At 45.0% G+C, this 26,676-nt stretch overlaps 1 protein-coding gene across 1 annotated transcript in view; it reads left to right on the top strand.

Moving 5' to 3' along the window:
- The window catches only part of Cfap20dc (CFAP20 domain containing), a 240,639-nt gene extending 215,456 nt beyond the window's left edge, over positions 1 to 25,183 (top strand). Inside the window, exons 15-16 of the mRNA XM_032917591.1 lie at positions 11,135 to 11,229; positions 24,745 to 25,183. Of these exons, the coding sequence (XP_032773482.1) occupies positions 11,135 to 11,229; positions 24,745 to 24,857 (208 nt within the window). The 3' untranslated portion in view covers positions 24,858 to 25,183. The remainder of the gene's footprint in view (positions 1 to 11,134; positions 11,230 to 24,744) is intronic.
- The last annotated feature ends 1,493 nt before the right edge of the window (positions 25,184 to 26,676 follow it).

Below are 26,676 nucleotides of genomic sequence, written 5' to 3'. Positions count from 1 at the left end.
CCGTCTCTCCAGTAATAGCATGTTTATAGACACGTACCAGCACTCTCAGCCCATCGCTCTCCTAGTCTCTTAAGACCTTAGAACTTCTGCCTAGCTGTCAGTGAAATATCATTCTTTTAACTTGCTTTTCTCTGTGTACATATCAAACATTTTTCCATGCATTAAAGAACATGACACGTCTTTTCCTCTGGCTGTCTGTATGTTCCTGAGTTTGTGGAGTTACGTCTTAATGTGCTCAGCATCCCTGTGGATCCAACAGTGCTGGTCATGTGAACCCTCGATACCTATTTAGATGTAATTTAACAAATGAAGCACACAAAGATAATCTAAAAAAGAATGTAAAAATCCTTAAGGCCAATTGCCATTGGCAGAGATGTTGAAGATCACTGAAGAACATTCACACATGGTATCTTCTCAGAAGAGTTTTATACAATGTTCAGAGCAGAAAAGACTCTACTACACATTCTGGTTCTCAAGCTGGAGCTTGTGAACCATATTGACCGAAGATGGATAAATAAGAGGGAAGCACACGCATTCCCTGTGACACTCGTATTTTAAGTTTCGCATGTGCATGGAGGCTTTCACAGAGGAGAAATGGAGAACCAAAGAAGACTAGACCCTGAGGCTTACACGTCCCTCAGGTATAGAAATACAACATGAAAAGAAATGGAAAGGGTTCTTAGTATGGAAGCAGTAAATTGTGGGGAGAGAATAAGGAAGTGAATAAGAGAACCTACTGGAAGAAGAAAGTTCTTTTCATGATTCTTGTCCAGATTGATCTTACTACCAGATCCCCATCTTTTATGAAAAGACTGTTTTTTTTCTCCCTGATACAAAAAAAAAAAAAGCATCTTTAGTGGAAAAAGTGTATGACCTACTTTTAGGAAGACAGAGTCAGAGAGCTCACCTTAAGGAAGCTGGATGATAGACTGCCATCTGCCAACAGGTGTGCCCTTTTCTGACCCCACTGAAAGGCAACCATTTTGGCACCATGAGGAATTACTTTTGTCAAGGGGGAGTTCTGTGCTTCCTCCATCTCTTTCCATACACCTGAATATTTAAATCATACCCATTATTTATTCCCAGTTGCACAGCAATGTTCTTCATGGCCTCGCTGGTCCTCACGGCCCCTCTCTAATCTCGCACCAATCCTTTCTCTCCACATCTACACTGAGGTCTCGCTAACATGCACATCTACAGTTCTTCCAGACTAACATCTTTTGCTTGATTCCTTAGAGTCCCCATAACCTAGTGTGCCACTCATATACTCGATTTTTTTTTCAGTAGCTGAATGCAATACATACATATATGTATGAGATACACACACACACACACACACACACACACACACACACACACTCACTCACTCACCCAGGATTAATAACTTCACACGGCCACAAGTGCTTCAGGCTCCCGTGCACTGTGTTCTCATTGCACTGCATTGCTGCTGTGTTGTGTACTGTTTCTTCTAGAGTATTCTTCCAGCTATTCTTCTACCTTGTTGCCTCACTCTCATCCTTAAGGGAGAGCTGTCTCATGGCTGTTGCTAATCTATAAAGCCTTCCCTGATCTGCTACTCAGCCATACCCTGGGTCAGGCTCTCTTGTGTGACTCAAACCACTCCCACCAGTGAATCCCTCAGGAGTGGGAGCCATGTCTTATTTCTAATGTTTTCTAATGCAGAATATTTACATGCAACTCAAACCTTAAGACACCAAAATCCCATTAATAATTAAGGATAAATGGCCAAATGAACTAAATACTTCTCAGAAACAGCACAAATGGTCAAAAGATGTTTCTATTACAAAATCCAAAATGCAAGTCAAAACTATTACATTGTGATTCCATCTCATTGTCACAGTCAGAATGGCCATTACCAAGAATACACACACACACACACACACACACACACACACACACACACACACATACACACACACACACACACATACATACACACACAGACACACACACAGACACACACACACACACATACACACACACAGAGACACACACACACACACACACATATACACACATGTACACACATACATACACACACTTATACACATAAACACAAACAACCACACAGACACACACATACATACACACACACATACATACATAAATACACACACACACACACACACACATACATACATACACACACACAGACACACACACAGACACACACATACATACATACACACACACACACACAGAGACACACACACAGACACACACATACATACATACACACACACACACACACACCAGATGCATACACACACTTCTGACTGGCTGTGATGTAGGAGAAGATGGGGAGGAAGAGAAGAGCAGGGACTCCAATGCACTGTGGGATGAAATGTAAGGTACCAAGGCCATTATGAAAATCAGCATAGAGGTTCTTCAAGAAAACTAAAGCAGAACTATCAGAGCATCCTGTCGTGACACTACTGAGTAATTTTGAATTCCTGAAGGAATTTAACTCACCATTCAACAGTCATACCTGCACCCATGTTTGCTGTGGCACTAGTCACAGTAGCTGATTTATGGAAATAGCGTAAGTGGCCATCATCAATGAATGTAAAAGTAAGTGCTGTATAGTTACCCAGCCATGGAGAACAATGAGGTTGTGAACAATGAAGAAAAATGGGTGGAACTTAAAGATCGTTTTAAGCAAATAAGCCAGAGTCACAAGAATAAAGCATATTTTTTCTCATATGCAGACTATAGAACATGTGTACAGGTAGGCATACAAATATATATACATATATATATGTGTGTGGGAGTGTGTAGATGGGCATGATATATATGTATATGACATAAGAAAGTACAGGGCAACTATTTGAAAAGGGGGAAGGAGGTTACAGAATAGAGATAAGATAAGAGAATGAAACTAGGTAAGTCACATGACGTCAATGTACGAAAACATCATAGTGAAACCATCATTTTGTACAATGACTATATGCTAATAAAAACTGTTTGGTCTCATTAATCGTCAGAGGCTTGCAAAGGAAAACCCACAAAGAGATATCCTCTCCTTGTTAAAATGGCTAACATCAAAAAGACAACAATAAATGCTGGCAATGCTCACCTCGATGCTGTTGACAATAATACAGCCATTATGGAAAACAGTATGGAGATTCCTTAGAAACTAAAAACGAAAGGAACATGATTCTTGCGTTTCTTTTCATTCAAAATATATATTATGTTATATATTATGTGTGTGCACTCAAGTATCGTAAGATACCTCATAGTGTGCACAAATCCTGTATCTCAACCTAACTGAGGCACATGCCCCATTCTGGGCTTTTGATGCTCATGTGTTTCACAGATACAGACATGTGTTCCACAGCAGCCTGCTTGGCAGTTAGAGCCGATAGAGCGCTACCTCCGTCATTCACCTCAGGGTGTAGCTGGGAGCCTAGACGGAATGCCTGAGGAGCTGAGGGAGCTTTGCTGCAGAGAGCATGAAGCAAGACAGGTGCTTGGACTTTGGTGATGGGAGCAGAGCCCTTGACAAGGACTCACATGCTGCCTGGAGCCTCCATTTGCACAGTTCCTTCCTGAGTTAGAGAGTACTGAACATGGCCTATAGGCCACATCCTGCCCACTGCCCATCATTCCAAGGCCCCATTGGAAACCAGCTGAACACCTTTTCAACCTACCCCTCTGGCCGATTTTCACAGTATAGCAACAGGGAGAGCGAGAGGGACATGTGGATGGTTCATACACTTACTCCGATGACTCCCAGAAAAATTTTAACCATCACCTTCTGGAGACCTAAGGTACAGAATCTCTTTCTTTGGGATCCAGAAACACATAGCAGACACACAGTTTCAGCCTCTAGCTTCCTCAACTGGAAGCTTTTAGCCCATTTGTATTTTGCTTAAAAAAACAAAACAAAAAAGTGGACCAGTTTTTAGAAGAACCTGAATTTCCACAAAACTGAAACATTTACCAGTCCTCTCCTCAGTCCCTTCTCTGACCAGAGAAGACTTTTAGGATCCAGTTTTCTTTCAGTGAATAAGAAACAGTCATTAGTAACAAATGAATGCCACTAAGTATTTGATGCAGACCACCAAGTTCGTGAGAAGTATTTTATCAGATCACTTCCTCTTTATGGTAGTAGGCATCTAAGCCCCCCCCCCAATAGTATCAAATTTGATGTCACTAAATAAGTGCTCCCCTAAGTAGCCAATCCGTGTGTACCAGATTATAGGTTGCCTCACTGCAGGGGACCCTTTAAGGACACTCACAGATTAGCTGATCAGCCAATGAGGACAGAACAGACTCTGTTCTGTAGTTATTTTTTCTGTCCACTAGAATGCTTCCTCCATTAGACCATGACACTCTCAGGGTGGGAACCAAAAATATTGCATCCTGCAACTCCCAGGGCCTAGCTTACAGGAATTCAGCCAGTAGTTACCATATACACAAAGAGATAATAAGCTAGCTTGTGCTCATATGTTATGTGGGTGCGTGTATGTGTGTGCCTGTGTGTTGTGTAGTTTTATCTGTGTAGAAGCACATTAATAAAATTAATGTTGTAAAATAATTCTCTTACCAACAAAATCTTGTTTAAATATAGAAACTGAAGTCAATCTACCTCTTGTATAGAAGTGTATGTGCATGTGCATTTGTGTGTGTGTGTGTGTGTGTGTGTGTGTGTGTGTGTGTGTGTACACAAACATGGTCTGGAGCCAGGTCAGGGGACGCCCTCAGGTGCTTGTCCTCGATCCCCACCTTGTTTGAGACAAGGTCTCCTGTTGTTGGCCATCACTTCGTACACCAAGTGAATAGCCTGTGAGTTTCTGGGCATTGTCCTTCCTCCACCCTCCCATCTCTCCATAGGAGCTCTAGTATTACACATGCATGCTACCATATCTAGGGATCCAAATATAGGTCCTTATGCTTGCACAGCAAGCATTTCATACAATGAGCTATTCCCAACCTAAAACCACAGTCTGTCTTAACTGATAACATTGTGTTCAGTTCTACCAATATCCAATTCAGCTCTACTCAAACAGTGTCCTCTGTCTAGCACATGGGTTAGATAGAATAATTTTTAAGTATTTTTTTTACCAAAATTAGAAGGTTCCTGACATCATTGAAATTCACAAGATAGCTTCTATTCTCCCTTTGCACTGCATTTTTGCATGCTATTTAAAATGGTCCCACCACCTCAACTCTTAAATAAAACATTGCCAGCGCTCACATGGGAGGCCAGGCGCTCTCCCGTGTTTTGAGTGGGGGATGGGTTGGGAAACCTTACAGAGTCCTTGAGAGCAACAGCAGGGAGAAGACGCTTTAGGGTGTACTCAGAGAGCAGGCCTGACAGAAAGAATGATGACTGACCAAAGAGCGGAGCCTCTCAGTACAGGGCGAGAGTCAGCCTCTGGCATGAGTGATAGTCGGAGCTGAGGAAGCAGCCAGGAGTTGAGAACAGGACAGTTCTGAGAGTCGCTGAACAAAGAACAAGAAGAGATTCCAGAACATGGTAGGTAGGGTGGGCAGCCCCCGTAAATGGCTCAGAACTAAAACTGGGATAAGCACCTGTCCTAGTTACTTTTTGTCGCCGTGATAAAACAGCATCCTTTAAAACTAGCTTGGGGAGGAGAGGGGTTTATTTAGCTTAGACATCTGGATCAATATCCGTCACCTGGGGACGAGATACCTGCAGGAACCTGGGGGCAAGAACGGAAGCAGAGACCATGGAGGCTAGCTGCTCAGCCTGCTTCCTTACACATCCAGGATCACCTGCCCACGGGCCGTACCACTCACAGTGGACTGTGCCCGCTCACATCAGTCTTAATCAAGAATCCGCCCCACAAGCAGGAGCCATCGAGAAAAGTTGCCTGCTGGCCTGCTCTCTGTGACTTGCCTACATGACTTGCTCGATATGATTTCTAATTTCAACCCAGGACCACATCCCTAGAGGTGGCACTGCCCACCCACAGTGGTCTGGGGTCTCCCACATCCATCATTAATCAAGAAAGTGCCCCCCACAGACTTGACCCAAACACTGGTCTGATGGAGGCATTTCCTCTGTGAGGTTCCCTCTTCCCGGGTGACCCTAGGCTGTGTCAAGTTGACAAAGAACCAGTACAGCAGCTTATAAAAGAGCCTGAGCTGGACGTCGCATTCATCCAGTGCCTTTTGCTTGCATAGAGGAAGGTGTGGGTATTTAAAGTTGATCATGATTAACACTAAACACACACACAGAGGTAAATGTGTAATGTACAGTAGCTGAACCACTCCACTGGCTCCTATTAACAAAGAGACAAAAAAAAAAAAAAAAAAAAGGCGGGGAAGTTCTGTTGGGGAAAAAAAGATACTATTAAGAATTACATAAAGTATTGTATTTTTTTAAAGGCTCGGGGTAGAGCTCAGGGGCAGAGTAAAGTGTACAGAGCCCTGATATGGTTTGATAGCCATATTTAAAAGGGAAAAGGAGAATGAAGAGGGTCAGTTAGGCAAGAGACTGGCAGAAGCTGTGCCAGCATTTCTCACAGTGTGCTGTGTGGTCCAAAGAGACCTGACAGTCCTGGGGCATAACTGGGCACAGTGTACGTCCTCTGCCTTCTACTTGGGAGATCTGGAAGGTACAGTAAGAAAACAGCTTGGTTCATTCTGCTTAATCCATGTTTAGTTAACATGCAAAAGTCTGTCACAATTACAGTTCGAAAATGGCTCGCCCAGGAAAAAAGACCAAACAAAAGAGTTACTTCAACTAAAACTGTAATCGCATTATATATTAGTTACTTTCCTACTGCTTTGATAAAACACCACGACCAAGGCAGCCTACAGAAGGAAGGGCTTGTTTGGGGCTTACAGTTCCAGAGGGACAAGAGTCTACCACACCACTGTGGGGAGCCGCAGGCAGGCACAGGAATTGGAGCAGCAGCCGAGAACTGAGTGCTTTCATCACTGACCCCAAACAGTAAGGAGGAAAAGCAAATTCAAAATGAGTCTTTAAACTCTCAAACTCGGTGACATACTTCCTTCAGCGAGTCCACACCTCCTAAACCTCCACAGAAGGTGCCCCTAATTAAGGACCAAGTATTCAAATGCCATGGCCTATGTGGGGTATCTGCTATTCCTCAGGGACACACTTACTCCAACAAGTCCGCACCTCCTAATAGTGCCACTCCCTGGGGCAAGCATATATAAACCAGAATAGACAGGCATATGCTAGACTAAACCCTAAGTGGATCAGAAATCTAAATTTTAAAAATGAAGCCAAATAACTGGAAGAAAGCATGGGTGGACTTCTATAAAATGTAGTTGAAGGGAAAGTTTTCTAACTATGACTCTAGCTATTCTAAAAAAAATGGTACATTTGACCACATGAAAATAAAAGGCATTTACATGGGCAGTGGCAGGCTAAGCAAAGACAAACGGCCAAACAAAAAGAAAGAAACTGATAACGATATGAAAAATACATGAATACATGTAGATACACAAAAACACACACATACATGCACGTGCATGCATGTATATGGTGCATACATATATGTTTCTTTAATGGTCCTAAACATGAAAATGCAATCAAATCATCTTATCCTAAGAATAAGACAAATCAAAACTACCTTAAGAGAGAGGCTCTCATGGACCAGGCTGGGGACAATTTAAAAACTAAGCATGGCATTCTAGTTTTTGCTCTGTGGAAACTGTCATCTTGCACATTGTGAGCGAGAGGGCAGACGGGTGTTGAGGGTACCTAATTGCCTTTGTGCAGGGAGCTTGTTGGGTCCTCACAGTGCTGGGTGTGACTTGTGTTCCTAGGCTCTCCTGTGGGAACTTACCACGGGGCCCATCCAGGTCTGTGGAGGAGAAAGGCCAGATTTTCCCCACAGTGCTCATTCCAGCTACAAGTACTAAAACCTGCCCAAATGTAGGCCAGGGCTGGAGTGCGTGGCAGCAGGTGGCGTGGCGCAGCAGGTGCGGCGTGGCGTGGCGTGGGCAGCAGGTCGCGGCGTGGCGTGGCCTTAGCAGGTGCGCGTGGACGCAAAGGTCTTGGCGTGACGTGGCGAGCAGGTGCAGCGTGACGTGGCAGCAGGTGGCGTGGCGTGGCGCAGCAGGTGCGCGTGACGGCGCAGCAGCGTGCGCCAGCAGTGATAGCGTAACCGATTGCACTGTATTAGGTTTGAATCTCGGCCCTTGCCGGGACAGAAGACACACAAACACCATGGTTCTACATGGAGAGGTTAAATGAAAGAAGAGTAGAAGAAGAGAAGACAGCCGGCCATGGGCATGTGGAGGTGGGGAATGGGGGCAAGAACAGAGAAGAACAAAGATAAGAGGGGTAAGAGAGGGTAAGAGAGAGTAACAGGAGGAGAAGGGGGCAAGCAGCCCCTTTTATAGTGTCAGGCACAGCTAGCTGTTGCCTGGCAACTGTGGGGCGGAGCATACCTGGCAGCCAGGTAGCTGTAGGGGTGGAGCTTAGACAGAATACCAACATCGCCCGACCCCTTTTGGTTTAATTAAAAAGAAAAATTAGAGGCGATGTTGAAGCAGGAATAGGGTCGTTGTGATGTCTGACTACTTCCTGCTTGCTTTGGGGTGAGAAAGAAGGGAAAAGGAAGGAACCCAGGAGCGTAAAAAACTAGCTATTCCTAGAAATGGTAAAATCTCCTCCTTCATAGAAGGAACAGTTAAAGACTGAATTAGGTTCTTTCTAAGGTAATAGCCTTGTGGGTTGGGGTAATTGTTAGTCCCAAATAGGTGACCTGAAGAGTGGACAGTTGAACTTTAGAAGGTGTTACCCTGTATCCTCGACTGGAAAGGAAATTTAGAAGGACCACAGTGTAGGTTCAGCTAGTGTCCAGGGAAGGACTACAAAGGAGAAGATCATCTACACAAAATATCAGTTTAGATGGAAGGGGAGGTAAGGATGACAGGTCAGAAGCTAGGGCCTAGCCAAACAGGTGTGTGTTGTCCCGGAATCCCTGAGGTAGCACGGTCCACATGAGTTGGGTAGAGAAGTGGGTGTCAGCATCTGTCCAGGTAAAGGCAAATATGTCCTGTGACCGGGTATCTAGAGGGATGGAGAAAAACGAATCCTTGAGATCCAGGATGAGAGACAGGAAGTCCCTGAGGGAATGGTGGACAGAAGTGTGTAGGGGTTAGCCATGACGGGATGGATAGGAACCACTGCAGAATTGACGCACCTGAGGTCCTGAACCGGGCAGTGGGTTCCACTAGGTTCTTAACTGCTAGCATAGGAGTGTTAAAAGGGGAAGAGGGAGGACGAAGGAAATGATAGACTTATGTCCCTTAAGGCTCTGGAGAGGGAGAGGGTATTGAGCTTGGGTGATGTATCTGGTAGAGTCCAGTAATTGGACGACAACAGGAGAATGATGTTTAGCAACAGAGGGGTTCTGGACGTCCCAGACTTGGGGGTCTACCTGAGAAGCTGCTAAAGGAAACATCGCATCTGTGTTAGTAGGTTGACTGGCTAGAGGAAGGAGCAGAGGGCTGCTGGCGAGCTTGGGTTTAGGCGATGGGGGGAGCAGAGGAAATGGAGGCTCCCAACTTAGCTAGAAGATCCCTTCCCAATAAGGGGACAGGGCATGTTGGCTCTACCAAAAAGGAATGGGTGAGAGGTACACCCCTAAAAATGTAGCTAAGTGGTGGGGTCTGGTGAGGAAGGTAAGTTTGTCCCCGTACCACAACAATAGGGAAACAGGAGAGAGATGTGGTTCCCCAAAACTCTGTTAGGACCGAGTAAGTGGCCCCAGTGTACAAAAGGGAAGGGATAGGCTGCCCACTTACCATGATAGAGGCTCCCTGCTGGTGATGACTGTAGTCAGGTCTAGGGAGCTTGGGCCCCTTCATTGGTCCATAGCCAAGCCTAGGAAATCAGCTGGAGAGTTGCCTGGACGTGATGTCCCCCTGTCCTGTGCAACATGAGGGCCATCGACAGCCCAATGCACAGGGTGCAGCATTCTATAGCTGTAACAAAGCCTGGGGATAAATGTATAAATGCTATCAATGCATGCAAGGCTTTCCAGGATATACTAATGCTATAAGCTAAAACAGGAAGAGCGTCTTCAGATGATACTGTTCCTTTCTCCTGCCCGCCTGCTTTTCAATACTCTTACTAAGAAATAAGGTCCCTGGGCTGGTAATTTGTCGATGACCTCATGATTTTCTACAGTACGGGAAATTTTTGGTCAGCTGTAATTAAAAGGGCTAAATAAAAGGTACTTATTAGAAAATGTCCCATTAGCGTAAATGTCTGTGACAAATCCTTTCTGATGTCCTTAATGTGTCATTATGAAATTCAATTACACAGCATGTTCACCTCGCCTATTTCAGCAACCATAATCGAGGGATAACTGTAAGCAGTGATTGAAAGTCTCTTAAAATATTACAAGTAGGAACCGAGTGATTTTTATGTTAAAATACTTGTACAGTGGGAGAAAGAGTGGCTTTCAGAGGGGAAACTTCAGCTATGTACAGGTGCAGGCTGAGCTGTGGAATGCCCTGGTGAGCATGCAGCCATCGCTTACTGGTTTGGCCAGTTTGACCACCTCCCACTTAGTTTACCACTGTAGATCAGGCCACAGCATCGGCGTTCTGCATCAGAACGTCACAAGTGAGATTTACTAAGTGACAACTCTAAGGGTTACTCAGATCCATGCCAAGTGGGGTTCGCCTAGTTCTGTAAGCAGAACTCTGCAGTGTTACCATCTTTCTCCTTTGTACAGGTCAATCTCAGAGCATCAAGTGATTTGGCCAAGCTCTTACTATCAGGACCATGGAGCTGGCACTGGCCTAGGAGCTGGCAATCTTTGCTTCTGGCTAGAACAGCTTCTTACTGTAGATTAAAGAAAGTACTAAGTTCAGAAATGTGTATGTATGTTTTCAGGATAACCAACTGAAAAATGGTTATCATTTAGCCTATGGCTTTAATCAAGCAACTCGTTGGTTAAATGTTCAACTCCTTATTAAGCTCTTCACAAAACTGAGTTATTACTTTCATCCTCAACATTTTTCTTGCTGAAACATGAAGGAAGATAAAGTGTTCCTTTGTAAACCCCAGAGAAGTAAAAACCAAGGGGGAGCATCAAGTTGATGTATGGGGCTGCAACCGTATGGCTCACTTACTCTCTTCTCTCTTCAGAGACTGGTTGAACATGTTGAGCCCACCAATTGTCCCTCCCAGTCAGCAGCCGCTGGAGCAGTCTCTGGACTCCTCTGCAAGTTTGAGTATGCAAGGTAGGAACTCAAGAAATGCTATGCATAAAAGATAAAGGTAAGTCGTGACAGAAAGAGTCAGTCACTCAGAGACACCTCTGCCTTCATACTGGCCATACAAGCTGAGGTCACCTCTGCCTCTCCCTTTGTAAAGCCCTTTGCTAAACAAGTTACAGAGATGAACTGTCCCTGTCCTTCTGAAGGCTCAACCCAGGTTGGCATACCGTTGGCATCTACATCAACCCCCATCTAATTTCCAGCTGTCCCACTTCCCACTGTGTGAGCACTTGTGAATTTTAATTGCCACCTCTACGGTGCCTGACCAGCCATACATGCTGCCTCTGTGTAGAGAGATTCACAAGGCACAATATTTGAAGCACTTAGAACAATGACTGCCAAGTACCAGCAGTTGGTATCATAGTAAATAAAGCAGCCCCAGCTTCTTGGAACACTGGGATATAGCCGTGCCCTGCATGTTGTGTTATTCAGGACTAGACCACACACATGTGACACCAGTCTGAAAAGATTATAATAGAACTGGAAAGTTCCTTCTTCCTGGTTTCCTGTCATCACAGCGATCATAAGACCATAGCAGGATACATTCCCTATGTATTCTCGGGTTTCTAGGGTAAGCAACCTGCTAGACCACCGCTGGTTAAAAGTATAACACATAATCACACGGTGCATGATGCTTGCTGATAAATTGTTTTAGAACGTTCTCCTACCTACTAAAGGATGAGTACTGTAGAAACAGCATGCCATGCTACAACAGCAGCTTCTTACGTCTCTGTTTACCGCTTCCTGACCCCATCAGGAGACACATCAAGTGATGGAGCAGTGTCCTTTTGGCTTGTACAAATTAGCACCCTCTATGTCATTCAGACACAGAATAAACAATCACTACATTTCTCTGTACCACAGTGAGGTCCCAATGTGAAATGACTTTGCCTGTATGCATTTTCCTTAAGGCAGAGGTGCAACCCTTTCACTAAAGCAAGGCCAGGACATGCGTATGAACAGGGCGAGCACTGGTGTGAAACGGAATGAAAATCCCCTTGGTGTTTGTCTTTGACGGTAAAGTCATGAAGATGAGACAGTGGGTTTTAGTTAGAAGCCGGGAACCTAGATGTCAGGAAGGTCAGAAGGGGAACACTAGAGACTCTTTGGACTAGAGATGAAAGTCAGTTGTCAAAGTGACTGCTTAGCGTGCATAACGCCTAGTGTGAGGACGCACCAGTAATCATAGACCTCTTGAAGCACAGACAAACAGATCAGGAGTTCGAATTCCTGATCATCTGGTTTCAGGCTAGCCGGTTCTACCTGAGACTCTATCTCAAACAAACAAACAAAACGACTCTGTTGACAAGAGTGGTTGGGTTGGCAGGAGTGGAGGAGACTGAAGTTCATTCAAGTACATAACTGGAGGGACAAATGGCCTCCAGTAGGACCCCAAGCCACTTTCCTGGGTTGCATCTTGAAGATGGAAGAACACTACATCTAAAGTTTTGTGGTTGTTGCTGTTTTGAGCGGAACTAATATAAATCGCTCCAGCAAAAGTGCCAGGTCCCCACTCGCTGCCACCCCGCTGCCCCAGGGACCCAGTGAAGCATCCATTTTCCTTCAGGTGTGGAGAATTGAGCGTGAGAGCTCATACATCTGACTTGTACTTTGCGGCTGCCCAAGGGATGGAGATGTCTCTGTGATTTACTGTCTGAACGAGATTCCGCCCCTCAATTTGGGAATCTTTAGAGAGGTGTACATTTATAATTACTTATGACAGGAAAAAAACAGAATCGTGGCTGTCAGGAGGAGGCCTTGTTGTGAGGGAACAAATAATATGTTATAGTAGGTGTCCTAAATAAAGCACAAGAACCGGGCACACAGTCCTTGAGCGCACACACGCGCACGCACGCACACGCACGCACGCACGCATGCACGCACATGCAATAAGTGGCTTAGGGTGTCCTTGAGTTACCATGGATGGCTCAGTTCTGGTTGTTGATGGTAAGCAAAAGCCCCGCTAAGGACAACTTTCACAAGTTCAGGGAGTTGTAGCAACATGTTGGCCAGGATTACCAGATCAAGAGCAAGTCCTCCTGGCTGTCACCCCCCCACCCCCACCCCCATTCATCAGCTGCCCACTTCCCTTCTTCCTAGCAGCTTGTACTTCATGCCTTCAGGAACTAATGTTTCCCTGTTTGTTCACCATCTCCCTCTGTGATAAGTGTGTGTATGGAGGGGTGGGGGTGAAGTTAATTAATACCATCAAAACTACTGTTTCCTGTTTGCTTAATCTCACCATGATAATGACGAGGAGATTTTAGGCAGCCTAGCACAATCTGTACTTGACTGGTATGCTGAGATAGGTTTCTATCCAATCGTGTAAAATGTTTGTCAAAGAAAAATAATGTTCTGACTTCCGGTTGGTATCATCAGAAGAAGAAGGCGTGGCCGCAGTCATCTAGAACGCATCCTGAGAGTACTGCCATTTGCTGAGACGTTGTATTTAGCCCTCACACTACTACTGTAAGGCAAATATCAAATATATATGTGTGTATATATATATATATATGTATATGTATATATATGTGTGCCACAGTTGAAGAGATCCAGGGTAAGGCTGGGACCACTGGGCCATGGACCTATATATCTGGGGTCTCTACATATAACCTGCCACTTTATAGCTGGCCTAGACCAGAGCCTTATGGAGACACTACTCTGTTCATCATGTGTTCTCTCTCTCTCTCTCTCTCTCTCTCTCTCTCTCTCTCTCTCTCTCTCTCTCTCTGTTAATGATTTCTTTATTCATTTCTTCTTTTTAATCCCAAGTGGCCTCAGTATATGAGACTGCCAGTTTGCTAACTCAAGGACCCAGGTCCCTGAGCAGTTTCTGGAATGTTTTAAGTTTTCCAAATTCTCAATAGAGCAGTTCACAAAAGCTTAAGCCTTGGTTTCCTTCCTCATCCCCGGGGTTTATACATGTGGGAGACTTCAGACCTCTAATATTAAGCAGTGGCCTCTACACTTTCTTTGTAAGCCGTGAAAACTCACTTCAAAAGCAGTCTCACATAGAACCCCAGTATATAAAAGAGGTCAGGTGGCAGGGGATGAGTGTCTCAAAGTTCTACCCTGGGACTCAAAATCAGTCACAAACTGGTTCAATTCAACCTGCTGATTGCCTTAATGGGTAAGTGACTTACACAGAGGTCAGATTTCCAGTCAGAGCCGGTGCTAAGATGGGGCTACCAAGACCTCAGCATCTTTCTGCTGAACCACTATCTAGTTTATAAGTGTGTTTTAGTTTGGTTTGGTTTGGTTATTGTTTTGTTTTGTTTTAAGTTGAAACCACCGAGTTTTCTCTTTTGAGATAATCCATCTTGATACTTCTAAGACAAAAATATGAGTGATCTATCTTTCTGTGTTCTGGGTCTTCATGTGTAATTGGATTCTCACGGTAGCCTCTAAACTTTCGAGTCTAAAGTATGGGTTCTGTTACCACCCCATCTTCTACGTAGTTCTCTGGGGCTATGCTGCAATGCCCGGGACCACCTCACTTCCTTCCCAGAAGGAGAAGCCAGTGCTCCTGGAGCAGCTGGAGGTAGGAATACACAGGGGACAGTGCGGTGACCTGACTAATGCAATTCTAGAAATCCTGCCGAGCCATACACAGGAAATGCATGGGCTACATCTGGCCCTGGAACCCAAGGGTCCTGTCCCTGCCTTATGCGGTAGGCACCTGTGTCCCTGCCAATTTGTGCTCAGCCAGAAGATCCTCAGTGTAAGCACCACCCTAGGTGAGCCATGCGCTGACCAAAACAGCATTGTGTTTACAGAGTGCTGCTCTGACCCTTGCCACCAGCTGAAGGAGAACTGGCGGGCTCTTCACGGTCTCCTCGGCTGTAATACGCTTGTGGAATACCAATTACCACCAGCACAAGTGCCCTTAACACTTACTCAAAACGCGTTTTCTCCGAACCTGTGTGAAATGTAAAATGGGAAGTGAAGATTTCAGAACTTACTCAAAAAAACAAAAAAAAACAAAAAACTACCGCGCTGACCTTTTGAAAATGAACGGTACTTCGCCGGAAGAATGGTTGTCAATTTGTTTTTGACATTTGTTCCTTTACTGATATGACCCCTAAATTATTCATGCCTGCCAGTTCCAACACGGAATAATAACCACCTCTCTCTTCAGCCTGTAGACCTCCCCGCAATTCACAAAAATCTGGAGTAAGAAAGACCTTCCAAGGGAGAACTGGCATTGTCAGTCTCATAAAAAATAAACCCTGCCCCCGCACGTCCTGTACGGCAGTGTCACCCTGGGCCATCCAGTTGCCAGTCTGCCGCAGGATACAAAACAGGCAGCTAATGTTCTTTGTATGCATCATCTAAAGTACTGTGAAAGGATTCACAGACTTCGCACCACTCCTTACAGACAGACAGACGGACGTGGGGTTATCTGGCTGCCTGTTCCCCATCAACAGAAGTGTTCTTCCATAGTCGTTCTGTTTACAGCTACATAATGACCTCACACTTAACAATAAGGGTCTAAGAGTTCTGCTCCACTGTGAGGTGCCTACTGCACCGTCCAGGACATAAGTAAACACCCTAGAAAGTTCTGATGTGTAGATGAGTGTTTGTTCAGTGGGAGTCAGACACAGGGCAACTTGAGCTAACCTTCAGATTCTCTTAGGATCTATTCACAGCGCAAAGCAGATCAGATGTGGTATCTGGTGGCACCCATGCAATCACAGCGGGCAGCTTGGGCTGTCTAACGAAACCCCTGTCTTTTCTCTTAACTTTCATTGACTTCATTTTAAATCCAGGATCGCAGCCATGTATTCTGTCTTGGGCAGCAGTCGTATGGTTTTTTCTAAGTTCTTCGAGAAATGTATACAGTGAGTTTTGATCATGTTCATCAGCCCTCCCATGACTCCTGCCACATCCACCTCCCCACTTCCCTTCCCAACCAACTTTGTGCCTTTTTTTCCCCCATCAAGGCCAAATTGTGCTGCCTGAATATAATTAGACGTGTGGTGTGGCCTTCCACTGGAATGTGACTGACTTGTCGGGGACAATACTCTTTGAGAAAACTGGTTCTTCCAAGACTTAGGGGAGAACAAAGGAATCACAGAGGCGACCTCCCCTAGAAGAGGAGATGTAAAATTGGAGAAGTAAAACAATAGAAGAAACTTGATGAGGTTTGCCCTCCATGACATGGGATTCTTCTACATGTCACCACAACATTGTCCATGACAGTGAGGTTAGGAGACTAAGTAGCCTGTCTCTTCACCTCAGCATGAAGGAGTACAGAGCCACGGGCCTGACCATCTGCATCTTGACCTGCACTCTGGTACTGCCACAGAACCCCCGCTGAGGTTAGAAAGACCCACACTGTGACAGGCCCTCTCTGATGGCTTTTAGTTGTTGCAGTTTGTTGCAGTTTCCTCTCCAACCCGAATCGGCCAGTACAAAGAAAATGCAACTCAATTAATATGAAAACAATCTAGCTTCTAGATTGGGCAGATCCACCCTACACTGTCCTATTCCTAGCTCCCAAATCCCTCATCCCTTGCACCTTTTATTTGCCAGGTCTCCAGCTTCTCCTTCCCCCACTCTCTCCTCCCTTCTCCTTTCTCCTCCCCTGACTCCTCCCCCTCCTGACTCCTCCCCTCTCGCTCCCGACTCCTCCCTCTGCCCAAATCTCGAGCTCTTGCCTTTATTTTACAAATTCAGAGAGAACTCCAAGGCAAACCACAACATTTAGTCTACTTAACTCCCTTCCTCTGAAGCTTTCTGGATTGAATAGTTCTCATGGTTTTAGATAGTGGGGCAGAGGTCAACCTTAGGGATTATACCCCAGGAGTCATCCATCTTTTTTCTGGAGATAATGTTTTTCATCTTGTCACGTAGGTGAGCCTAGCCAGCAGGTCCCAGGGCTCTGCCTGTCTCCCTGTCCCATTGGATGGGTTCTAGGGATAAACTCAGGTCCTCCTGCTCACCGTGCAAGCATTATGCTATCCCGCCAATTCTCAGTAGCCCTCTTAGTACTCTATTTAGACCCCCATCTCAACTCCCAGCTTATAAAATGAATCATGGTTTTTCTATGACCTTCTAGAACACAGTGTCCCTCCTACTTCCACAAGGTACCAATGACCATTTGTTCCCAACTTAAACTTGAGGCAGAGAGATGTTCTCTCTTAAATCACTTTCAGGGGCCAGGGCTGTCTCTTCTATAGATCGCACATGCTCACTACTATAAAGAGGTGCCTTTCCTTCAGGAATAGAAGTCAGCTCTCTAACTGAAACAAGCATATTGCTGAGTCCAAAGCTCCCTAGGCCCTCTTCTAGAACCATCCCTACTTATGGAGTACCACATGCTGTCCAGAGTTATGCCTACTAGCATGGAGGTCCAGCTTTCCTTGCTTGATAGCTAAGCTCTGACACCTGGCCAGAGTCATGATCCTGCAAAAAGGAGCCTCCCTCACATGTGATCAATCACATTTGGAACTATAATAGAGATAACCCGGAAGGAATAAAGTTGCCAATAACCTCTAATTAAACATCTAAGTCCCACGGCGTGGCCCTTAAATGGCATCTTCCAGATGACACACACTCAGTCATCTACACAGAGGATGCTCAGTCTGCAGTGACACCTGATCTGTAATCACGCACAGGACTTGCCTTCCAGATGCAAAACGGCTTTCTAGTGGAAGAACCTTCCTATCACTTCAACTCCACCCTTGGTCTTCTCTCTTCCTCCACATTGAAGGCACTAGAATGGAGTGTTTCCCAGCAGACCTCCCAGACGCTACTGTGCATGAATTCCTCCTGCTCTGAGGGATGTTGGTAAAAGCCTCTCCAGGCCCCTGGCGCTCATCAGCATCTTATGTTGAGTATCATCCTCCGTGACCCTCGGGCATGCTGTCCGACACAGCGCCCCTCTCTGGGAATCGCTTAAACAATAGTGTATTCGTGTGCACACACAAATGCAGTCAGTCAGTCCTTAGGATCTATAGGAGGGAAAATGCGTTGATTTTTTTTTTTTAATTCTAGAGGCAGCATCAGAAAAATTGAAAATCAACTAGAGTGTCTTGACGCTGAGACTTTAAATCTGATAAGGCCGTGCCCTTTATTTATTTTCAAGCCCTAATCCTCAGCTTGCACATACAGGTTTTCTATTATCCACAGTTAAAATGCATTAAATATAGATAATTAACATTTCTATTAATTGGCTCTCAAAGGTGCACTCGGGGGTTATTTACTTGAGCTGACGTTACAGAGGTGGCATAGGCAATACTGATGTGCTCGGTCTGCTCTACGGAGCTTTCTCCTCTTATTGCTGCTAACCAATTTGAAAGGAGATGAGGCTGGAAGTTTGTAAATAGATTATTATCTGAAAGGTAATTTTATTTCCAGTAGAAATGGCTTTGTTATAGGGAGAGGAGTAAAAATGCAATTTGGACCCCTGTCCAGATGCTCTGAGCCTGGCAGCAGAAAACGGTTCTATTTGTTACGTTGTCCTTTTGGAGCTTCCATAGCCAGTCTTTAAACAGAGCAATTTAGCATTTTAAGGGGAAAAAATTTAAAAACTCTGCAGCATCCAAGAATATAATTGAAAATTACCCCATACCCAGGCAGGGTAATTACCTTTCCAAACATTTCCCAACACTTGACATCATAGTGGCAATTGCTTAATGATATTATAATTTCATTAAGCAAAGATTCCTATGGCAAAATGATTAAGTTGGAGGCCTCGGAAATTAAATTACAATGAAAACAAAACCTTTTATATAAGTTTAAAGTACTTATTTCGGCGTAAAATTGTGCACAAGCTCACCCGATTTTTGTACAAATACCATCGTTGGAAGTTTTAAAATTCATGCTTTGGTACTAAAACTCACAAAGCTATATTAGGCCCATGGTTCTAATGCATGAAGCCCCCAGTCTGTGGTTGTGTGTATCTAGATGAATGCACTCATAGCATTTACTGCTTCTGTTTTTCTGCATTGTACAGGAAGAGCTCTGCTACTGACTCAGCCCCACCTCGCTTCCAGTTGGGTGCAGTTGGGTGTTAAAGACCCAGGGCCCATCTCGGGCTATGCTCATCCTGAAAGATCCCCAGCTGGTTGTAAAATGCATCGAGTTTGCCCCATTTAACAGCACTAGCTTGCATTGTTATTGGTTTGGTTTTTTTGTTTTGTTTTGTTTTTTGTTTTTTATTTTTTGTTTTTTGTTTTTTTTTTAAGTGCAGGCACAGAATACACTGAACAAGCACTGCACAGGCACTCAAAGGCTGGTCTAACCGATGCATTAGTAAAGACCAGAAAGTAAATGGTAGATCCACAAGCACTCATGAGTCACTGTTAACCTTGTGAATTATGACTTTCATATTGTCATATTATATTTGATAGAAAATTTGGGTTTCCTCTTTGAAGTGGAAATGATTTTATTTTTGGTCTAAGGACTTTTAATCAAAGATAAATTTGTCGGGGGGGGAGATAAATTTGTCTTAGTGTCCTATATAAATTAGTTAGGAGTGTTTGATTTCATTCTCTCCCCCTTCCCCTCCCTCTCCCCCTCTCCCTCTCGTAAAAATCAAGCAAACACAGAAATACAGTTTGGCGGGCCAAGTAAGCTCTAAGGGACATGCTCCTCTCTTGTCCAGCACAGATAGCCCATGTCCCCTGTAATGATGAGTGTCTTTGTTGGGTTCTGTGTTACTGTGATTAAGGACCATGACCAAAAGCAACGCAAGGACCAAAGAGTCCGTTTCAGCTTACACCGAGTCAATCTCTGAGGGAAGTCAGAACGGGAACCTGGAAGCAGGAGCTGATGCAGAGGTCATGAACGTGTGCTGCTTGATCAGCCTGCTTTGTTACAGCTCACAGGACAACCAGGCCAGGGGTTGCCCTGCCCACAGAGAGCTCGGCCCTCCCACATCAGCCATCAATCAAGAAAATCACTGCAGGCTGCCCACAGGCCAGTCTGGTGGGGCATTTTCTCAGTTGAGGTGCCCTCTTCCCAAATGACTCTGGCTTATGTCAAGTTGGACTAAAACCAGCCAGCAGGACGTTTACAGCGTTTGTTGAGAGCTCGTTGTATGCTGAGTATGAGCTTGCTCCATCCCTACTAGAAATCTGACAGGTACTGGAAATATCCCAACATGGACAAAATAGAGGCTCAGCGGTGAACTTTCCCAGGGTCCCACAGACGTGGGATGCAGAGCCATCTGCAGATCAGATCGTTTAAGTGTCTTACCTCCTACCTCTACAAAGCCTGTGGTTCATGCTTAGCTGTACTGATACACATAAATTACTAAAAATATAAAGCTAATGGTTAATAGTTTCTCTCACCGCTATCCTAAATAGAGCTAACAGCCACTAACTGAGCAGCTGCTTGCCCTGTGGATATGCATATTACCACATCCAACCTAGACTTCCACAGAGCCCCAAGCACAGGCATCGTGACCACCAGTTTATAAATGATGAAATCAAGGTCAAGAGGTCCAAACGAGTCTGCAGCTAGCCACCCTTCAGGCAGCCATCCCCCTCCCCAGGGATGCAGAATTTGGAAACTATAGGTATTTTTAGCTCTTCCGGAGAAGCACTGCCCAGTTAACCCCTTGTTAACCTTTAGTGGCTGCTTCCTTTGGTATGCTTAAGTCACACCCTTTGGGAAGCAACAGTCATTATCTCCACAAAGGCAACAAAAGAAATAAAGAAAAGGCGATATTTCTTCTCCAATCTCCTGTTCACTAAAAATTGTGCCGAGTGGCCATGTTGTCTACCACTGTTAATCCAATGTGGTTAGTAACAGAGTCCTCTACTACTCATGCTATGGCACTCCTCGGGCCTCTGCCCCAATCACTGAGCGCACTCTTTTCTCGGGCCTATTGAACTCTTACTCCTGACCCCTTAATACACCCTGTCACATTCACTGGTAGGTTTTGAAACATGAGAAGTCAAATTTGTTCTGCTTCCAAATTTGATATTTGAAAATGTAGGACACCTTTACATTTTTCTAGTCTATCTCATGTTTAAATCCCCAATTAAATGTGTGATCCCACACTCTTCACAAAAACATCAAGTACGGTGTCAAAAGCTAAATTTGGGCATATTAAGATTTTAAAGCGTCTATTTGAGCGTCCATGAACTCATGCATTGGTCACCATCGATCTGCAACCAAGTAGGCTCAAGTGAGAGCAAGAAAACAAGGAAACTTTAATGTGTGCCCTTGAATGCTAGCCCAAGAAGATGCATGTGACAGACTGAGGAGGAAGCCAGTTTGAAGACGGCTAGACAGTTTCTCAGCAGCAGCGCACACGTCCTGTCTCTCTGTTTTTACATCGAGCTCCGTCTCTGGTGTGCTTAATAAGTAGGAACCAGGGGCACGGGAGCATACTCACATCAGCTGCCTGTCAATTCATTTTTACGAGGGTATATGAGAAGGGATACTGAAATTAAGCCTTATCACCTGGCTTTGTCCCAAGCTCTGCCTGTGAGTCACCACCAGGCAACCTCAGATGACCTATTTCCTTTGTAGGCCTCAGCTTCCTCGTTTGCAAAATGAACACCCTAATACCTGCCTGTTCTACATGCTCGTGATTGTCTAAGGAGCTACTGCGGAGAAACTGCCTCCTTCCCGACCATTAAGGGCTCCTCCAGTGAAATGGCAGCAAACAGGGCAGAGGCATCCATTCATCTTAGCCCTGCTTTTCATCTGTGGGTGCAGAACTCAACTAACAAGAGCCAAACAAGAACACATTGACTACACACTCCCTAAGAACAAACCTGTCTCCTATGATCCTTCTGTGCTTGGCACCAGGAAGGGCTATGTTCCGGGTGATGACAAGAGCGATAGGCTGTAGAGTGGCTTCAAAGCTCTCTCATCATGTGAACATGTGGTCCTAACTCCAGTGTTCCGGTGTCCTGAGAGTGATTGTGACAGCTTGCTCTGATCTTCCTGGTAAAATGCCAGCCTCCCTCCACCACCTGACTGTACTATGAGCATTTAAGATCATGGGCTTTTTGTGTTTTGTTTTGTTTTGTAAGCCAGGGTATTGCTATGGCCAGGCTGGTCTAGAACTCATGGCCCTGAACCCCCTGATTACTGAGGTAACAGTCCATCCCAGTAAGATCATAGACTTTTATTTATGCCTTCAAGAAACAGTTGGCTCAGGGGTTAGAAGCACTGACTGCTCTTCCAGAGGTCCTGGGTTCAAGTCCCGGCAGCCACATGGTGGCTCACAACCCTCTGTGATGGGATCCGATGCCTTCTTCTGGTGTGTCGGAAGACAGCTACAGTACAGCGAGTGTACTCACATACATAAAATAAATAAATCTTAAAAAGAAAAAAGGAACAGTTTTGGGGACTGGAAAAATGTCTCAGTAATGTGCCTGCCATGCAAGCATGGGGACTTGGGTTCAGATTGCAACATTCACAGAAAAGTCAAGAATGGGAGTTCAGACCTCTGTTCCCAGCACTGGGAAGGTAAGATGGGAAGGTCTCTGAGGCTCAATGGACAGTCAGTCTAGCCATTTCAGTGAGCTTCCAGTTCAGGGAAGGATACTGCCTTGGAGCATGACAGCAGCCTTTGACCTTTGACCTCTCTTCAGTGCATACACATTCACACATACACACCCATGAACCATGCAGTTTTCCACAGAACCTGTGTCACTGCAGATCTGTCTCAGGCTCACTGCCCAAGTCCTTTAGAGTCTCAAGCTGACAGCCCACACTTTTCCTTGGTCCTTAGAGAGATGAGCTAATAAAGAGAAAAATGCCCTAAACACCTCTTTTTCTCTGTGACTACCCTCATCCTTCTTGCTCCAAAAGGAAAACACAGACTTTCTGAAGGAATCAGGATGCAAATCCCAAAGTCTTTGGTTGCGGTAAAAAAGTAGCACCATCAGTTCCCACAGATACTGCTCCGCACTTCTCTCCAGGACTCTCTCTGACCCAGGCAGTCACTCTCTGGCCAGTTCTGGCTCCCTCGGGCCATAGGAACTAACATGAATTTATCTCAGCATCTCCATCTGCCCCCCAAGTATTCTGTGACCCAGGCAGTCCTCCAGACGTTCCAGCGTGGCATCTGGATCTCCAGTGTTAGTTCTGGTACTCGTGTGGCCAAAAGGAACTAACCATAGTTTATCTCTAATCAGTATCTCTCTAATTAGTGGCTCTCTGCTAGCCTCGATCTCTCTGGCTACAGCTACCGGGTAAAGTCAGGGCTCTAGAAGTCCAGCATAGGCTGACCTATCATGGCTCCCTGCCCACGTTCCCAACAACCCAGTGAAATCATGACTCAATAAACTGTAATTTATCAATCAGATTTATATGTTAAATTCTCAATCCACAATACATCCACACAATAACAAAACCAATTGATAAGGACATAAACCGCCCACCTAGATAAGATAAATTTGCCTACAGATATCCATCCAACTACCTTGACAATTCAAGAGCACCCAGATCTGGGTCATCCTTCTCCATCTCCATCTTGATTCTCCCTCCCCTTCCCCTTCTCTCCCACCTTATGAAAGCTTTGTCCCCACCTTATTTTTTTTTTACTGTCCAATCATGGCCTTGACCTAACTTGTGCCAGCCCTCATCTGCATATAAACTTCAACCTAGAGACTTTGACATTGCAGGGCATGCAAAAGAGCTTAGAAAGTATAGTGGTGAAACAGTTTTAATTGCATTCTACGTGTTGGAGACGCAGCTAATGATTTAGGCAGTGGATGGTCCCTCCACTCAAACCATCACCTATAACCCCGTAGAGTTTAGACCTCCCTGCCACAAGAAAAACTGTAGCTCACCTAACATATTTTCCGTTTTAGGGATCTTAGCTTTGCAAATGGCATCGTTTAAATGCATAGCTGTTTGGTAGCCTTTTTGGAACAGAATAAGTAAAGTCTCTGTTTTGACCTGGACTCTCACTGCTCTGCACTGGGCACAGCTCTGGCACGTGTGCTAATTGCATTTTGGATGTCATCCCTTATATCTGACGCTAATGCACATGACTCTGCCCTCTTACCTTTTCCCCTCCAGGCTCTTCTCTATACCATTTGGTTTTGCTTGTTGCTTTTAACTCTATTTTATTTTGTATGTAAGAGGGTTTTGCTACATGCACACCTATGCACCATGTGTACAGTGCCCACGGAGGCCAGAAGAGACCATTGGACACCGAAGGACCAGAGTTACTACAAGAAGTTTGAGCTGTCATGCAGGTGCTGGGAATCAAACCTGGGTCCTCTGTAAAAGCAGCCAATGTTCTCAATCACTGAGTCATCTCTCCAGCCCCCTATGTGCTTTTTAGACTTTATCATGGAGCTGGCCCTTTGAGTCCCTGGCATTAGGAGTTGTTTGTTTGTTTGTTTGTTTGTTTGTTTTTACTATGGTCCTCCTTTCCAGTATAGAGAAAAGCTCTTGAGAGAGGTGGCAACCCCCACGCTGACTCCCTTCTCAGAGTGCACTTGAGGAGTTCTGGGCTAAGCCGATGGCTAATGTCTTGGTGATTCCCCTTGCCCACAGGTGAAGAGGACCCGAGTGCAGAAGAAGAGGAGGAAGTGTTGACTCTGTTGTATGACCCGTGCCTCAACTGCTACTTTGACCCTCAGACTGGCAAGTACTACGAGTTGGTCTAGCTCCTTCCCCTGGAGATGGAACAGAACAGCGGTGTGAGGTCCACAATGGACACCGTGAGCACAGGGGCCCACGGAGTCAAAAGGAATGGAGCTTTGTAAATAGCATTCAACGTTAGGAGCATCTGCATTCTCTTTATAGCTGTGTGTGTGGCTTTGAAAGTTGTGAGGGAATTAATACAAACACCAGATTTTAGGCTTTGAATTTGTTCAGTTGTTCATTCCAACCGTCTAAGTCTCATTTCGTACACGTTGTGTAAGCAAATTAGGAATTACTCATTCAAATTTTTCCAGTGTTAATCAATAATAAATGACGGCTTGATACACTACGGGAAGTGTATTCTTGTTAAAAAGATGTCCAAAACCTTTTTTATGGCTTATTTGTATTAAAAATAAAGTAGAGAGGCCAAAAGACTGCTTCCCTTTGTTCGCCCTGCTGTCCTTACCAACTATTCTAGGCGAGTCACCATCCCTTTAACTCTTAGGAAGCATGAGCTGCTCAGACTTAATGACGGTGTTTGTGGGGGTGGCCCCACTATGCGCTTTCAATTCTAGCTCCTCAGGAGTTGGCCGGTATCACAGCATTGTTCATCGTTAAGCTGCTTAGCACTGGCATCTACTTCTACTCCTCCTAACCTTTACCACTGATAATCTCACTTCATGGATCCAGATTTTACAAGGAACTGCCATCTAAACACCCTTCCACACCTCCATGCCTCCGTGACCTATGCCTAGAGAGAGCTGGGTGGCTTCCTTTGGTCTTTAAGGTACATCAGAGCAGTTCTGCTCTCACCGCAGAGCAGGAAGAACACTTCTCCTCCATTCAGGCAGACAGCCTTGAATCACGCGCCAAGTACTTTCAGGCTGAGCTGGGACAGTTCTTATTAACGGGCATGTTTTGTTACTTCATAAAGGTGTTTGATGAGGACAGCACTGTTAGAAATGGGAAAGTTACTGGTGTGTGGGTGGATTTAGCAGCAGTTCTCTGATTTCATTTAATATCGCTTGATAAAGTAACTTTTTCCACAAGCGTATTTGGGCTCTTGTCCAAAGGATCATACATTATTTAAAGCCATGTTTGTGCTTGATAAGCCTTTAATCCTTTTTCTCAAATTATACTTTGTTATGAATTTCTCTCAAATATCTTCATGTTTACAAAATGAAAATGAATAAAACGAGGCTTCACAGAGCATGCAAAATTGCCAAGGACCAGCCTTGGCTTAGAGGGGGGTCCTGAGGAAGGGCGTCTGGAAGCTGCCAGAGAACGACTGGAAGTCAAATCACGGGTCCAGACTGACAGTCTATGTAGTGCTTGAGAAAGCTTTCCAGAAAGCTCACTCGCTCGCTCACTCTCTCAAGACAGCTCTTTTCCAAAAACTCTGTGAGAAATGGCTAGTTCATCTCTCACACATTAAAAGCCCAGTCTTTTATTTACATATCAATTCAGTCATTACCCAAGTTCCCTTTCGATTATCCCATGAATCAACATCCATGACCCTAACCCCCTGATCCTTAGAAAAGACAGCAGCAAGCACATTGTTAACACTGCAAATGAATCCAGAGGTCTGCCTGCCTTTGTAAGCACAGACAATAAACTAGGTGGGTGGGATCTCACCGTGAGATCACCACTCCTACCACGCCTGGGCCTCACCTAGTTCTGTCCCAGGCTGGCCTTGTTTATTCGGAAATTCCTTGACTGGACTTTACGTCTCTGTATCAATATTCTGTTGGAGCCTCTTAGGAACCGATGCCTGAGTTCTACATCCACAGAGTCTGACTTGGTTAGTTCTAAGCACAGCCCGAACGTTAGGGATTTTTGAAA

This window comes from Rattus rattus, chromosome 12 (assembly GCF_011064425.1).
Source record: "Rattus rattus isolate New Zealand chromosome 12, Rrattus_CSIRO_v1, whole genome shotgun sequence".
NCBI classification, from domain to species: Eukaryota; Metazoa; Chordata; class Mammalia; order Rodentia; family Muridae; genus Rattus; species Rattus rattus.
This window is presented reverse-complemented; position numbering and strand designations above follow the sequence as displayed.